The sequence below is a fragment of the Medicago truncatula genome, chromosome 8, assembly GCF_003473485.1.
Source record: "Medicago truncatula cultivar Jemalong A17 chromosome 8, MtrunA17r5.0-ANR, whole genome shotgun sequence".
Taxonomy (NCBI): Eukaryota; Viridiplantae; Streptophyta; class Magnoliopsida; order Fabales; family Fabaceae; genus Medicago; species Medicago truncatula.
Window position 1 is genome coordinate 1,737,362 of NC_053049.1, and position 17,802 is coordinate 1,755,163.

Sequence of the window (17,802 nt, forward strand, 5' to 3'; positions counted from 1 at the left end):
CTTAAAGCTACTTTAAAATAAAGATAAAATAAAGCTCTTTAAAAAAAAGGTAAAGTTGTTTGGTTTCTTTATTTTTTTTAGTTCTAACGTTATTTTTAAGTTAAAAATTGTTTGGCAAAATATGTACAAAACTTTGAATTTATTATTTTTTTGTGCTGTCCGGGATTCGAACCCGTGACCTTGCATATATTATGCATTGTCTATATCAACTGAGTTAAGCTCACGAGTACAAAACTTTGAATTTATTACAAATTAACATAATAAATAAAAAATGTTTAAAATATTTCTTTTAAGGGAAAAATGTTTAAAATATAAAAGATATACGGTGTATATATATAAAGAAAATATTTTGTTTTTTCTTTTTCAATTATATTGTATAACAAATTTTGTTATAAGAATACCATATTTTTGGTGTCATTTAAAAAATAAGAATTTATATTATATGATATTATATTTGTTACATCGTTGGTGTCAATGAAAAAGATATGTTTAGTTTTTTTAATAAGAAAAAGATATGCATAGTTTGTTACAATATAAATGTGTAAAATATATCAGACAAACTATCGCTTAGAAACTAGTTATCTCAGGAACAACACTCCTCCGATGACTGAAACGTGGTTAAAATTCGAACGGCTTGTATCTATCTAAGACTTGGTCTATATAAAAACCCACAATAAAATGAATTGAATGATCATTTCAAAAATGTTAATAGATATTAAATACAATAAAGATCCATGGGATATACGATTGTATGCGTGGTGCAGTTGGTCAAGTCTCCAGCTTTCTTTGTGTTTGAGGCGCTGGTTCGAGTCATGTCTTGCTGATTTTTTTATTTTTTTATACTCATCTTCTTCGCCCGTCAACTGTAAATGGGTTATTTTGACCCGCTATTCGATCCGATCGGATCTCCCTTTCTACGTAATGAAATGCAACGATTTTTACATATTTTTGTTCGGAATTAAATGGCAAGATGAAAGCACATACTTCTTTTGCATATCCACAAGCCAATCACATATTATATTTTTAAGGTTCTTGCATAAAAAAACTTGATTAAATATAATTTTTTTCACGAAAGTTACAAATTTGTTTTTGTTTATTCTATGAAAGTCAAATTGTAGATTTGTAATTAGCATGATGCAAGGCTGCACCCACACAATAACAATCACAGAATTTTGGTAGGACATCAATTTTAAAATAATTGCTTATATGAGAAACACAAACAAATCAACCCTCTGGAGTTACACAATATCACGACAAAATTAGAAACAATTAATCTGTCATTGTATTGTACATATGCTCGTACTGTGTTTTAGGGGTGTTTCCACAAGCTCAACAAAGTCTTGAATTGGTATGATAAGTGAACCCTAAAGGAAGATGAAGATGAAGAAGTTTTTCAGATTTTCTTTTAATTTTACAATTAACAATTTGATTTTGATGTTTTGATGCATAAGTTTTACTAAAGAATTTTGGAGAGAATGGGAGGAAGAAATCTGGAATTTTGATAAGCTATAAGGAATTTGTGCGATGGGGAAGATGGAATGAATTGGTTGTATCCAATTTAGATGCATAAGTTTTAAGAATAACAAAAATGTTTAATTTTGATTTAATCAAGGACACATTTGCAATAAGTAAAAATATAGTGGTACACAATATGAACAAATGTACAATACACACTATAATTTGATGTGACATTCATTAAATACACAAATGCATTATGATTGGTCATTCTAATGACTTCACCAAAAAAGTCATTCTAACAACTTCACCATAGAATTTTCCTAAAAAAAAAATGGGGTCTAACCGTTCTATGGTTTTGCTATATATATCCGGCATTGGCAAATTTCTCTTTCTTTCTGTGCATATATGTTTGCATAAATCAATGTAATAAAACGGACTATGGGTAGCATCTTCTATATAGAGTAGAAGCTATAGTAACCTTTTTTTTGAATCATGCACTCCTTAATCAAAAAGAGCAATCTAGCTACACACCAAACCTTGTTAAATACTCAACCCTAAGAGTCTTCATGCCAAACAAAAATTCAGCTCTTGCATCTTTTTATTTTTCTTTCTCAAACCCTAGATAATACAAAACCATGCTCCCTCAATAATTACTCTTCCACAAGAACACCATGTCACTAACCAAAAAAGGTTTCTTAGAGTCGTTTACATCTCAATGCTAATACTTTTGGTGCTTCTAGCTTTTGCTGTTGTGGAGATCATACAAAATGTTACTATGCATAACATTGTTGTGAAACACCTTCTTTTCATGAGAATATCACTTTTTGTTATACTTTCACTTTTACTTGTGCTCATCCTTTACACCTCTTTACAACCTCATGTGAGTGGTAGTATAGTGGAAATTGTGGTGACAATGGTATATTCATGTGCTTTGTCTGTCTTCTTAGTGCATGTGATATCTACTCTCACTGCAATAATTACTTGCATCATATGGTCTATTGCTATCTTCATTGTTGTTGTTTTGAGATGGAAGGAAATTGTTATTCAGGTGAAAGCCATATGGACCGCTGTGGCAAACGGGTGTTAGTTGATGGGAGAAACAAAAGTTTGATATGCTGTTTCTTCAAGACCTTGTGGATACACAAGTTTTAGTTTAGTTTTGTAGTTAGGGTCAAAAAAAGTTAATGGTAGTTTTTTGGTGGTAGTTAGGGTTTGAACATTATCTTTTTCTTATTTGTTAACTATCTTTTATCTTTTAGTATATAACAACTGGGTAGCACTTGGGTGACATAGAATTGGTGACACTGGTGACATTGACCAATCACAATGTCATAAATGGCCTTTTTTGCTCTCTTTCATAAGGACTGTGACATTGTGATTGACCAATGTCACCAATTCTATGTCACCCAAGTGCTACCCTGTAACAACTAATTAGTGCCTGTGATGATTTTATATTTTACTAGTATTAGCTAGTAAATTGTTTTAAGAACAACAATGCTATTTATCCCGAAGCTTTTTTTATCACACTTCTCGCAAACTAGTGTTAAACCAATCATATCTCATGCTGGCCGACAAAAACAGGGTAGTGGAGTTTAGATTGTACAATGCTACAAAGCATTCGTGAAATTGTCGCTACATCATTTCTCGTTATCTTAAGCATTTCCCTTTTAAGAATTTGTTTCAAGCAAAAAAAGTTTGGTGCATTTTCAGAAACATTTTTGTTTTATTAAACATATATTAAGACTGATATTTAATGTGAAAACTGAAAGTATTTTAAAGATAATAATTGGTTCGGACCATCACTGACCACATCCGGAGTGTCCCAACATTGACAACGTAAGATTATTCAACTGTGCATAAATCGAACATGGTAGCACTAGGTCGACCCTCTGAATCCTTGGTCAGGTTACCCCATTGGGCCAGATTAAAAATATTGAATTAAATTTGCACATGTGAAATTAAAAAAATAATTTATCTGTTGAAGATGGTAACAAATATAAAATTTAAACTTTTTCAACAGTTACAAATATAAAAAAAAAAAAAAAATAACGTGTTGAGTGATTGTTTAAAAAATAAGATGTTTAAATATTACGATTTCGATATTAAAATATTTGTAATTTCATAGACTTATCACTATAAAGTTGAGGATACCCTTATTGGTTTTATTGCGGCTACTCATTGGACTATGAGATTGTTAGCAACGAGGTGTTTGTTAGCAAATGGTAGGTGCCTAAAGAGCAACTTTCATGTCCAATTATCAGGAATTACTATGTCACATCCTCTCTCTTTTGCCCACAAAACAAATCTTTGCAACATCCTGTCTCTCAAAACGCTGGAGAGAGGACTCTATCAAAGAATTCTTGATATCAACTTGGACGACACGGAGGATATTGATCGATATGAAGACGCCTATTTTGATTATACCGACATCGCCAGCGCCCTTATATGTTCTAGAGATCAACCCCTCAGAACTTTAACTCTTTTGTCTGCGTCTCCCTTTGCCAACTCTTCTTCGTTAAGAGCTTGGCTTGGCGAAGCAATCAATAGAAAAGTTGAACATGTCAATCTCACTTTTCTGTAGCATTCTCCCACTACCCCCATTTACTTGCATGAGAAGATTCTAATTTGTTCAACTCTTGTTCCCTAAACCCTAAATTCAGTAATTAGAAAGTATTGGAATGACCTTAGTCGCAAAAAAGAGAGTGGTTACAAGTTTGATAAATGGGAAGATTGAACATGTCCCTTGATTTGAAACATGATATGTGAGCCTATTTTGGTTTAGATTCGGTAAAATGAAAGTCTTGAAATGACCCTTGCCATGAAAAATGAGATTGTAGTCTATATGGTTAAAAGTTTGATAAATATGAAGGTTGAGTTTGTCCCTCGATGTCCTTTGATGAGTAACATAATATTTGAACCTATTTGGTTTTACATTCGGTAAACAGAAAGTAATGGGATGATCCTTATCGCAAAAATGGGAATGGGGTCTTAACTATTGACAATGTTCATAACTCTCTTACTAATTTGCCCAACCTCAAAAAACTCCACTTCACAAGGGTTCATTTTCTAAAGCTTCAATTTCTTATTAAGATTCTCTCTGTATGTCCGCTTCTTGAGGATTTACTCATCAAAAATGTTACAGCTGCTGATGATCATAATGCTTACCATTGTTTTCCATTGAACTTGTTTTACAATGTGAACTTTCTTCGCACACAAGTCACACTACAACATCAAGACACTACTCAATTTCTCAATTTAACTCATATGGAGCTTACCATTGTGGACGACGAATATTCTTCTTCTTCTTCTTGGGATTGGTTAAACAAATTCGTCTCCGCCTGCCCCTCTCTTCACTCTTGTGATTCATTATAAGTATTGTTAGTTTTTTTTTTGTTTAATCTTAATCTTAACTATAGTTATTTATTTATGACTGATGATAGTCATTTTGAAATTACATTTTTCATGATTGTTGAGTTGTGTTGCTTTGTGCTGCTCATGTTTGTAGCCTACACATGTGTTTATAATTAATAATCGCATCTCTTGATTACCTTTTAGCGGTCCTTTGTTTCTCTGACTTTGGTGGCGAACCTACCGAATAGGAAATGGTGAAAAACAAAAATCTGATTAAACAACAGTAGAAACAAGATTGTCAAAAAAAAAAAAGTAGAAACAAGTTGTTGACATTGCTTAATTCCCATGTTCATCTCTTAAAAAAAAAAACCAGTTAGATGTATCACTTGAAATCCTTCCTGCAAACGTTCATCTGGATACCACTTGTTGGAAATTTAGGTCTTAATATAAAACAGATTTCATAGAACATGTTCAACAATTAAGAATCAATAGCGGAAGCAAACAAAACATTGAACATGAATATGAACGGATCTAATGACATGTTTGATTTATCAAGGATGTTAAGAATTAGGGTATTAGGAATACCTGGAGATGAAGCTTTCATGGCAGCCCTCTCAACAACAACGATAAAGAGAGGAGGTGATCTGGAGATGAAGCTTTCATGGCAGCCCTTTCAACAACAACGATAAAGAGAGGAGGTGATCTGAAACAAACATCAACATCAACACGGTTAGCGGCGGCTAATTTGGTTCTTCCTCAACCAGTACCTTTATGTCTCAAGTTCTCTTCAGATGGGGAGAAGAGAAAGTTTGCCGTGTATTGTGTATTGGGGACCATAGCCTGGATGGGTGTACAGTGTATTGGGGACCATAGCCTGGATGGCCATTAAGGTTTCCCATTATTTCGTTAATGGGTCATCCGGACATCCACTCATATTGAGTCCATATCCATTAATTAATTAATATTCTAAATAGAAATCTAATAAGCCTTATTACTTAATTTGATCACTAATCAAGTAAGGCTCCAAATTGATAAATAGCTAATATAATTATTATTACGATATTTGCCCGCATAATATTATTGGAATATAATTAAATAATAAAATATTCCAACAACTATATGAAACAAAGTTAACTTAACAACCTCGATTTTGCTTCATTCTTTCAAAAAAAAATCTAAATTTGCTTCATAGTCACAAACATAGATTTTTTCAATGTTTTTTTGGTATGTTTTCGATTTACATTAATGATATTTTAAACACAAAAGTTACAATAATTCAAAAATTGAAACATACAATAATAAAACTTAGGTCAATTGCCAATATACTATTCTACTCATTTGCTTGTTATTTCCAGCATTGGCAAACTTCACTTTCACACTCATTACACAATACAAGCTTCTTCTATATTGAGAATGACCCAATATTAACTTTTTCTTCAACCACTCTCGCCTTACACGAAAAGAGGCTGCAACCTATGAGCCAATATACTATTCTATTTGTTATTTCTCGTATATAATTTAATGGAAACATATGAACACTTGTTAAAAATTTGAAAATGGAAACAATTGATAACTTTTGTGTAAAAAAAATTGTTTTTTAGATGTTTTAATGTGCTGAATACACAATTTTCTAAGATAACATTTCTATTTTAAATATCATATCAAGTGTCTTAAAGGCACTTGTTAGTATTTTTCTAATAATTATATTGATGTAGAATAAAACCATTGATTATAAGAAGATAATTATGAACATATCAAAGTGAATAGCCACCTTGTATGTTCTACGACATGTGTTGAATACTTCGGCATAAAGAACATGGGTCGAGGTTCTGATCCCGAACACCACACTTATTCATCTTAAAAGATGAATGTTTAGAATCCATATTGATTAATTAAATATTTAATTAGTTATCCAATTAAAAATTGAAATAGTCTTATTACTTATTCATAACCACTAATCAATTAGCTTAATACGGGATATTCTGAACGAAGCCTTCTAACTCCTCCCAAAATTTTACTTTTAGGCATTCTTCTATCCTTACCCTACGTGCATAAACTCTAACTACATTAAAGGTGTTGTTCCACTACAAACTTTAGGGCTATAGTCCGATCCTTTTAACATCCAAAATATCTTTCTTCCAATCCTTATCCACAATGATGCCTATCCATTTCCCTATCTAACTTCACTAGTGTACCAAAGCTTAAATCCTAAACTATCTAATTCTTTTGCCTTTTTCCCCACCCACTTAGTTTCTTGTAGGCACATAAAATTAATCCTCCTCCTAGTCATCCTAGTCATAGTGTCTACTACATCCATAAATTTTTCTGAAAGAGTGTCTATATTCTACGTTCCAAAACGAATTCTATTATCATGAACTAGCTTCTTTACCCGCACCCGTTCAGGAAGATGTGGGAACCCTTGTTTATTTTTCACTGCATCTAGGTGACGATGCAACGACCCTTGTTCATTTCACACCGTATTGGAGCTATACAACGGTTGCTTTCGTGCAACAACCTAGCATTCAGACTATTTCGTATTTGGTTAATGTCACAGAAATTCGACAAAGTTTTAAGTTGGTTGTCGAGGTCGATATTGTTTGTATCTGTTTTATTTTCTTGATTGTCAATTGCAACGAGAAGTCAAATGGTACAAATAGGTCGATCGTAGAAAATAGCATCATGGGGTGGAGGAGAGATTGATTAGTGCTTTGAAGGGAATAATTTACATCTTAAAGAAGTTTTCAAGGATTGTATTCTCTCATTTGAAGATGCCAATGTGAGAGATATGAGGGTGGAGTCGAGTTCTTGAGGGATTGTGAAAGAAACATCATTAAAGAACTCATATTCAAATACAATTTTTATTAGGAAATGTGGTGGGAATGATAAGGGTGAAAATTGATTCTTGAAAACTCCAGTTTAATAGAAAGCGTTGTTGCAATGTTGTAGAGTCCGGTATGTCTTCGTAGGTAGAATTGGACAGAACATGATGTCTATCGTATCTATTTCTTTCACCTTGTAATATACTATTTATTTCATTTGAAACACGAAACCATAAGCTGAGGTTATTTGATGATGATGATGATAAATTTCAAAAGAACAACTAATTAAAAGCCGCAAACACAAATTTCATTTGATGATGATGATAAAAATAATAACATGTAGTATATAAGAAACAAAGGATACACCAAACAATGGCAGATGGAGAATATTATTTATTTGACAACATTTCAGCTTATCAAATTCGCAGAACACCTCTGATTTCTACCGCGCAGCAAGATAGATGTGTGTGGAAACTTGAGAAAAACAGTATCTATTCCGTTCGTAGCGCATACAGGAGCATCATGGAAAAGGATGTAAATTCTCATCAGCACGGAATTGATGGTAATTGGAAGCAAATTTGGCGCAACAAAATACTTCCACGGGATTAAGAACTTTCTTTGGCGAGTTACTCGCGAATTTCTTCCAACAAAGGGTTCGACTGCAGGCTAACGGAGTCAATTGAACCCAACAGTGTCCGTTCTATAATGACCACGAAGACAACATGCACACATTATTTCTATGTGGCAAAATCGCCCAATGTTGGCAGCTGCTGGGTCTTTGTTAAGACATAACTGTTGCGATTTTGAATCCAGGTGATATCTCCTCTATATTTTTGCAATTCTGCATCGTTTAGAGCCCTCACAACAGCCAATCTTTAGCACGCTGATGTGGATCATTTGAAAAAATAGAAATAATATGGAATGATACCTCAGACAAGTGTCAGGTTATCTGTGATAGAGCCACGATGTTGTTTTCAAGTTGGAAGAATGCTCAGGAGGTAAAACAAACATCAAGTGTATCTCATGCGGTCAGGCACGTTGAGAAATGGGTTAAACAATCTCAGGCAGGTACAAGTGTAATGTTGACGCTTCCTGTCTGAAGCTCTGGATAGAGTGGGCATAAGAATCTATATCAGAGATGAAGAAGAAGCTTTTGTGTTGGCCGGACCGAATGGATATTGATATTGATGTTGATCTCCTCTTCTTGATATTGATGTTGGAGTGGCGCTTAAGTTGTTAAAGGCTATGGAATAGGCAAGAGAGTTACAATTGTAGAACATGTATTTCGAGGTAGACGCCAAGACAATTGTAGACAACATATATGGGAAGCAGATCGGTGTATCGGAATATAATGAAATAATTAGTAAATGTGCTTATATGTCAAATTCATTAGGAGACAATCAAACCAAACTGCTTATGGGTTAGCTAGGGTGGCTCCTACGGAAACTAGTTTCCATGTTTATTCTCACATCCCAACATGTATTGAATCTATTTATTCTGCCACGTCATTCTTGAATCTTTCTTGATAAAATCATTCTTGATATGCATCAAGCCTATTCTTGTCAAAAAAAGAAACAAAGGATGGAAATGAGGTAGGTCCTCCAAAACACTTCTCGCAGTCTTGAGTCTGAGGGTGTGTCTGAGGGATGGGAGCCATGCTACCTCCCTCGTTATGAGAAATTGATTTTTCTCTCTTAATTTTTCTCATGTCAAACACAAAGTTTTAAAAAAGACGATTAAGATGTTTTTAACCCCACCAACAGATGAGTAAGAGCCTCGACTTAACCATTCATTTGGTGAAAATCATACCACTTCGTCTCATGTTGTTGTTCAGAGACAACACATATATAAGACGGATAATAATGAGAAAGGTATAAATTAAGCAATGTCTCCAAAACCAAAACCAAAAGAAGTTGTGAGATTAAGGAACAAATTATTCCTAAGCTTTTTGATATGGCAATTAATACCCTCAACTATCATCTTCCTTCTCTACTTTTCCATTATCCCCAACACCTCATTTTCCTCCTTTCCCAATTCATCTTCTCCGTTTCTATCTCCTTAATCCCTCCACCTTTTGGTCCTCGTAAAATCAACCCCTCGCTCGCTTTCATTCTCTTTGTCCCCATCACCGTGTTCACCTGGTCCGTTGCGGCACTTTGTCTCTTTGGAAGAGTTGGCTTTCCATTGTTGGTTTCTTTCTTTCTGCTATTTTATCGATGCTGATTCCTTACCTTTACACGCACCACATTGCAACTTGGGAGTTTGTAGCCGAGCAGATTGTGTTTTTGGTTCCTACTTTTGCTATCTTCTTCTGTTGGGAATTGACTCATACTTTACATCGGGTTTGTGTTCCTACTTACACAATGTTTAATTCTTCATTCCTATTTTTCACTCAGTTGCAATGTTGTACTTTTTATACCTGTTTTTTAGTTTGTTGTGTTTGTCATTACTCATTCATAGGTTGTATTTGTATGTTGTCATACATCAGTCATGTTGTGCTTGTTCAATCATTAATGACTGAATTGTTTGTTTGTTCATGTTCTGCAGATCATGAACAACAATTCAGCCATATAATATTTAGGATGTGTTACTTGAATTGTTGTTCTAAACGTGCATGTTACCGTGTCTGTGCATTGTATTATGCTTATGCACAAATGGCCGAAATATGTTCAACCTGGCATGGTTACACGTTTGTAACTTAAAATAAGAAATAATTTTGAAACAACTGAGTTAATCTATACAATGATAATGAATCCCTTTTATATGTGTATCAGTCCTCAGAAGACAACATTCTTACATATTAACTTGAGTCTCTATATTGGTCAAATATGATACATATAGGTTTTACATACCAAGAGATTCATATTTGCTCCCCCAAAAGGATCAGCAGCCGCAGAGAAAAATCCAAGTGAGCTCCTCCTTTCAGTTCTAGAGGAGAGTAATCCAACATCTCTTCTTCGATATCATGCTTATCTTGATCTCTGTATGGTTTCCGAGAACAATGTTGACGCTTGGCGGCGTGCAGCATTTTTTGAAGAAACCGGTGAGACTTACAAAAGGGTAATTGCTGTGTGCTTGAGGCCTCTGGAACAACTTGCCTCAAGATTAGGCGAGGACTTGGGGAATTCTGCCGACAAACCTACAAATCTATCAAATCAATTATCCTCCCCAACAGATGTGAAGCACATAGAAGAACTGGATAACTTCCAGGTACATGTATAACTCTATTATTCGTAGATTGTTTATTTTCTGCTAAGAAATCATTTATTTTTTCCGTATAACTTGAAAGCTTTAAGATTTTGGGTGGGCACACTAAATTTTTAAACTTAACTGTAACAAAATCTCTGAAACAGTGTCTTGAAATTTATTTTAAAGTTTTTTCACATGGTTGAAATTATAGGATTGGATGAATTATAAAAAGGATAACTTGATATAATACATTTAAGTAATGAGACTCTAACCAACTATGATGTTGTGCTGACATGATATACTAACCCAATACTCTTATTTATAAACTAATATGTGTTTAGTCAATGTCAAGCTTAGTATAACTTGTATAGTTAATCTATGTAACAATCCTAGACAATAATGTCTTACTATATATTGAATTTTCTGTGTTACACCCATAGAAAATGTAAAATCGCCCCTGCAATCAATCGTTGTATGGTTGATACTTGATATATCAGCATCCCTCTTCACGTGTAAATAAAAGTAAAACTAGACAAAGATTTTGAAATGTTTACACATGCAAAAGCTCTCATCCTTCACTGAGAAAATGATAACAAATGTTGCTGCATGCACAGATAATGCAATTCCTAAATGTGGTTGCACATATCGAGGGAAAGACCAGCCCGTGAAACATGAATTGCCACTGCCACCTTTTACATTACAAATTATAAAACCAATGGTTGCACATATTTGGGTCTGTTTAGATGGACTTATTTGAGTTTATCTACTGGCATAAACACTTTTGAGACTGTTTGGGAAAGCTTATGACATTGTCCATTAGTTGTTGAGTTTATTTCCACATGTGCTCTCCAAGATAGCTTGTGAAAAAAACTTATAACTTATGAAAAAGTTCAACTTTATTTGACCTTTTGTTATAAAATAGCTTATAGATAAACACTTATATGCTAAAAGCTTAATCTATAAGCTCTCAATCAAGTTGTTTATCAAAACAAGACCTTTGTATGCGAGTTAAAAAAGCTTTTATTTGCTTTTGCATGCAGCCATATGCTTGGTGTTCGAGGATTGTTGCCTCACTGACTGCCCGTTCACGCAAAGAAGATAAGTTTGGGGTTGCTCAGCTTTCTGGGAATAACGCTGCTGTGGTTTCGACCCTGATATCATGCCTTCTTGCTGTTGAGAATTTCATGGGAAAGAAAACAAACCTGCAATCACCAAATCAGTTGGGATCTGCTGTTAAAAGAGAAAATGGGCCAGTGAATTCAAAAGCTTATGCTATTGCTGATGTTCTCAAGACATCAATCTATCAAATAGTATCTGCATTCCATGATGAGATGTTGTCTGATACTAAATCAAGTCTTCTGGAGAAGGACTGGATCCCAAGCAAGAAACCACTTTTTGGTACTCGCGAGATGCTTATTCAAAAATTACGTCTTTTCCTTGTTTTTCGGGCTACCTAGATGGTACATTGTTACGTGGTTTGGTTGCTACTTAACTGGACTAAACAACATGCTTGTAAGAGGCTATACAAATTGGATGTATTCAAGTAGAGTTGATAATTATATAGTTGGTAGGGATAGAAGGAAAAGGTTCTCAATTTTGTTGTTATAAATTTGAGATGGATATTAATCTGTAGTGATTATGTGGAACATACTTGCATATGCAGGTGAGTTATCTATCGGATTTTCTTTTTCTTCAGAATTTTTAAGTACTTCTCTGAAAGGTGACGTTTTTTTAAAAGATAGAATTGTCTCTGAAAGGATCCATTGAAAGGAGACGTTAAGCTTGTCCAAGAAGAGAGTCACATTCTAAGTTTTGTTTTCGCCTGCGACTTCATCATGACAGTAACTAATAAAATCTCATATGTTTATTATTTTTTTTTCAAATCTAAAATGATTTAGAAAATTGAAGTATCTACCTATAGATTTTGGTATAAAATTTATCCTTGATCGTGTCACTGTCACCATCTTGTATCATATTTCATTTTCAGGGCACCCTTGGCTAGTAGTATGATCATATTGTATGCTTTTGGTAGATGCAGTTTATGATAGGATTCCATAAGTGTGTGAGGGATAGTTGGAACAATTTAATTCTTTTTTTTTAAATTATGGACAATATATATTTTGTCTTGTGGCCAAATTTATAAACTAGTTGTTGCAAAGTAGCCGTTATTTTGTCTTTTGTGAATTTGAACTTTGCATTGATGACTAAGCTTTCTTCTAATAGTGATAACAGAGATTTTAATCTAATTTCCATCTTTTGATGCTCAATCTCATCTTCTATTCCACACTTGAGAATTGTTCCCTTCATCATTCCTTTTGATTTGAAACCAAAGAACAATCAATCACTTGAATAAAGATATTTGCATCATGAATTACTTTTTATGTGTGGGTGACTTAAGAAATCTAAAATTTAGGATCAATAATATAAGAGCAAATTGCACTCACCTCCCTTCAGGTTTTATTAAAAGACACTCACACCCTCTCTAGTTTGAGAAAAACATTAACATCCCTTAATTATTTTATGATTGAGGTACTTTCCTCTTTAGACGCTAGATATAGTCTTGCATAGACACAAATACAAACTAAATTATTTGGGCACACACACAATGAAGAAATTTAAATGATAATTAAATTAATCACATCATTCAACCATTTTATCTTTAAAAAAATATCAATTGTGTGAATGTGCTCAAACCTAAACATGTTAGATTGTGTTTTTTTCTTGCTAGCTTTGTTATCTTCTTCACTTCATATATAATCAACTCATGTTTTATATCGGGTTCGTTCGTGTTCCCTACTTACACAATGTTTAAATTATTGGTAGGATGTGTTACTTGAACTGTATTATGCTTAATATGATGATAGGCTTTATATACCAAGAGATCCGTATTTGCTCCCCCAAAAGGATCAACAGCTGCGGTAACAAATCCAAGTGACCTCCTCCTTTCAGCTCTGGAGGAGAGTAATCCAACATCTCTTCTTCGATATCATGCTTATCTTGACCTCTGTATGGTTTCCGAGAACAATGTTGATGCTTGGCGGCGTGCGGCATTTTTTGAAGAAACCGGTGAGACTTACAAAGGGTAATTATTGCTGTGTGCTTGAGGCCTCTGGAACAACTTGCCTCAAGATTAGGCGAGGACTTGGGGAATTCTGCCGACAAACCTACAAATCTATCAAATCAATTATCCTCCCCAACAGATGTGAAGCACTTAGAAGAACTGGATTACTTCCAGGTACATGTATAACTCTATTATTTGTAGATTGTTTATTTTCTGCTAAGAAATCATTTATTTTTTCTGTATAACTTAAAAGCTTTGAGATTTTGGGTGGTCACACTAAATTTTTAAACTTAACTTGTACGTTTCATCTATGTAACAATCCTAGACAATAATATATCCTACTATATATTGAATTTTATGTGTTACACCCATAGAAAATGGAAAATCGTCCCTGCAACCAATCGTTGTATGGTTGATACTTGATACATCAGCCATCCCTCTTCACGTATAAATAAAAGTAAAACTAGAGAAAGATTTTGAACTGTTTACACATGCAAAAGCTCTCATCCTTTGCTGAGAAAATGATTGATAATGCAATTGCTAAAGGTGGTTGGACTTATCGAGGGAAAGACCAACCCGTTAAACATGAATTGCCACTGCCACCTTTAACAATACAAATTATAAAACCAACGGTGACAAAAAATCACTTGTCCATTGCCTTTGACGAGTGTCGTAGTAGACTTGTAGTATTTGGGTCTGTTTAGATGGACTTGTTTGAGTTTGTCTACTGGCATAAACACATTCTAGAGTTATGTATTTGGGTCTGTTTAGATTGACTTATTTGAGTTTATCTACCGTCATAAACACTTGTGAGATTGTTTGGCAGAGCTTATGACATGTCCATTAGTTGTTTTGAGTTTATTTCCACATGCAACTCTCCAAGATAGCTTGTGAAAACAACATATAACTTATGAAAACGTTCAACTTTATTTTACCTTTTGTTATAAAAATAGCTTATATATAAACACAGATATGCTAAAAGCTTAATCTATAAGCTCTGAATTAAGTTGTTTATCAAAACAAGACCTTTGTCTGCGAGTTATTAAAAAGCTTGTTTGCTTTTGCATGCAGTGTTCAAAGATTGTTGCCTCACTGACTGCCTGTTCACGCAAAGAAAGTTTGGGGTTGCTCAGCTTTCTGGGAGTAACGCTGCTGTGGTTTCGACCCTGATATCATGCCTTCTTGCTGTCGAGAATTTCATGGGAAAGAAAACAAACCTGCAATCACCAAATCAGTTGGCATTTGCTGTTAAGAGAAAAAATGAGCATGTGAATTCAGAAGCTTATGCTATTGCTGATGTTCTCAAGACATCAATCTACCAAATAGTATCTGCATTTCATGATCAGATGTTGTCTGGTACTAAATCAAGTCCTCTGGAGAAGGACTGGATCACAAGCAGTAAACCACTTTACGGTACTCGCGAGATGCTTATTCAAAAATTACGTCTTTTCCTTGTTTTTCAGGCTACCTAGATGTTACATTGATGTGGTTTGGGTGCTACTTAACTGGACTAAACAACATGCTTGTAAGAGGCTATACAAATTTGATGTTGTCAAGTATAGTTGATAATTATATAGATGGAAGGGATGGAGGGAAAAAGTTCTCAATTTTCTAGTTTTATTTTGAATGAACTACTTGTCTAACAACTTTGTTTAGAAACACCTCTTTCTAATGAGATTCTTGTTGGCTTCTAGTGCAAATTGTGGTTGGTATGACCCTTTCATGTATGTGAGGCATGTGTCTTATTGGTGCTTATGATATCTCCCATCACTGCTCTAATTACTTTCATGGATTATTACCATCTCCATTGTCGTTTTGTTAAGATGGAATGACATGATTTAAGAGATTAAGGCTCTGTTTGGTAAAAATAGCGGATAGCTGATAAGCTAACTGAAGTGTTTGGTAAAAATAGCGATTCAACTAGCTGATAAATATAAAATGACATAAAAGGTATTCTTAATTCATAATAAAAATTATATCATTAATTCAAGTATTTGTAATTTTCTAAACTAATTTTTCTTTAAAAAAATACTTTAAATTTATTAATTTAATATATCCTATATATTATAAATTAAATTAAATTTTATTCACTAAAATTTTATCTTATATTTATTATCATTTAAGTGTTTCTACTTTATAAAGAAAATAACATTTACCTCAAAAACATAAAAAAAAAGTAGCACTAATAGAGTAATACTAATAACAGAGAATAAAGAAAATAACACTTACCTCAAAAAAATAAAAATAAAAAGTAACACTAATAGAATAATAGTATTTTGTTTCGTAAAAAAAAAAAAAACGAAGGTATATATTTAAAAAAAAAAAAAAAACCAGCTGATATATATACAAAAATTGGAATAAAGGGATAGTAGTCTTTATTACGTAGCTTATTATAAAAATTATAATGGATAAAAATACAATTTAAATGAAATAATAAGGGTAAAATTGGAAGAAAAAGTGAGAAGCTATAAGCTCAAATGCTACTTGGAATAGCTTCTGAAAAATAGCTTATAAGCTCGTGAAATAAGCTATAAGCTCATGGTGAAAAAGTGTTACCAAACAGAACTTTTTTTTATCAAACGAGCTTATAAGCTATAAGCTAAAAGCTAAAAGCTCTTTTTTTGGGTTTCCCAAACAGACCCTAAGACAATAATCTCTATTGTGGCAAATAAGTTCAGTGTCGCAACTCGCGGGTTTTTCTCTAATCTATGTTATTTTATGACTGCATTACGTGTTTTTATTTGTAATCCTAGTAGTAGTAATTTGTAGTTTCTTATGTTTGATGCTATGACTTTTAATTACCTTTGTATGATGATTTTATATTTTACTAGTAATGTTATGTATGTTAACAAGTCTCCTGAATTTATGTTCAACAATTTGTTCAACAATATATTACAAATTATATTGTGGCACTATGAACAGCAGATTATATTGTGTCGTGTCGGTGGCAAGATTCTTCAACACATCCTAGAGACAACATTTGTCTGGACACACATCCAAGTGTATTTCAATAAATTCCTAAGATTCTTTAACTCCTTGTTTAATCAGACGGACGAACTTTTTGATTTGAGTTAAAATTCCTAAATTGTACTGATGAATTTGAATCAATCTGTCCACTCTTTTTTATTGTGCAAGAATTTGAATCCCTGTCTGCAAAATAATCTTGTGAGGTCACTGCTAATTTAATGCCTTTTTACTTGAAGCTAGTTTGTATCATGAAAGTAATGATGCTAACCTAACTTAAGTTGGATAGTTGAGAGCTTACTCAATATTATGTCCTTTTGAAGCTTCTCAGACAAAAAAACATTTGATTTTGTGGTGAATGCTTTTGTAGTGTGTGTGACAATTGAGGTGCTGATCATTCTATAAAAAATGGCTAAAATGATTTTGTTAAGGAAAAATTGTATACTATCTTCTTGTGACATTGAAAATTATATAGATAAATAAAAAATCAGTATAGATTTATAGAATAAGTCCTTCTGAAGCAGAAATAATACATTATCCTTCTTTGTGTTATATATACAACAAAACCAAAAATCAAGTGTAGCTACTTGTTATTAAGCAGAAAATAACTAAAACTTGATGAAGAGACAGAAAAAGAAAGGTAAAAAACTTTTTCTCTATACTAATATTTTGAGTCCGGTAAGATATCTATTGATGCAAAGCTCCCCCGATATTTAACACTGTTACATTTGATTCGAATCAAGAACATTTGATTAAATCGAAAGAGATCATTTATCATCTCATCCAAGTGTTTATTGGTCTACAAAAATTGTATCCAATTTTAATCTTCATTTTCCTTTTATAAAGACTAAATGAAATAACTAAAGTACTAATTTTTTTTCTTTTATAAAATGTAACAAATCTATAAAATAAAATTGAATCAAAATTATATATTGCATGAAATAAATTTTAAAAAAATAT

General features: G+C 33.2%; 2 protein-coding genes across 2 annotated transcripts; both read left to right on the forward strand.

The window, feature by feature from the left end:
• The first annotated feature begins 6,973 nt into the window (after positions 1-6,973).
• LOC11428584 (uncharacterized) lies at positions 6,974-12,411 on the forward strand. The gene is made up of 3 exons (XM_039828569.1): positions 6,974-9,970; positions 10,470-10,838; positions 11,858-12,411. Exons 1-3 carry the CDS (start codon positions 9,845-9,847, stop codon positions 12,272-12,274), a joined length of 912 nt encoding a protein of 303 aa, XP_039684503.1. The 5' UTR covers positions 6,974-9,844; the 3' UTR covers positions 12,275-12,411.
• A 673-nt stretch (positions 12,412-13,084) lies between these two features.
• On the forward strand, positions 13,085-15,636 carry LOC25500152 (uncharacterized). The gene is made up of 2 exons (XM_013588488.3): positions 13,085-14,052; positions 14,950-15,636. Exons 1-2 carry the CDS (start codon positions 13,806-13,808, stop codon positions 15,348-15,350), a joined length of 648 nt encoding a protein of 215 aa, XP_013443942.1. The 5' UTR covers positions 13,085-13,805; the 3' UTR covers positions 15,351-15,636.
• The last annotated feature ends 2,166 nt before the right edge of the window (positions 15,637-17,802 follow it).

Coding starts and splice junctions, on each gene's coding strand:
- LOC11428584 (XM_039828569.1), top strand. CDS start 9,845: ATGCTGATTCCTTACCTTTACACGCACCACATTGCAACTTGGGAGTTT. Junction 9,971..10,469: donor TGACTCATACTTTACATCGG/GTTTGTGTTCCT, acceptor TGATACATATAG/GTTTTACATACCAAGAGATT. Junction 10,839..11,857: donor AAGAACTGGATAACTTCCAG/GTACATGTATAA, acceptor TTTTGCATGCAG/CCATATGCTTGGTGTTCGAG.
- LOC25500152 (XM_013588488.3), top strand. CDS start 13,806: ATGCTTATCTTGACCTCTGTATGGTTTCCGAGAACAATGTTGATGCTT. Junction 14,053..14,949: donor AAGAACTGGATTACTTCCAG/GTACATGTATAA, acceptor TTTTGCATGCAG/TGTTCAAAGATTGTTGCCTC.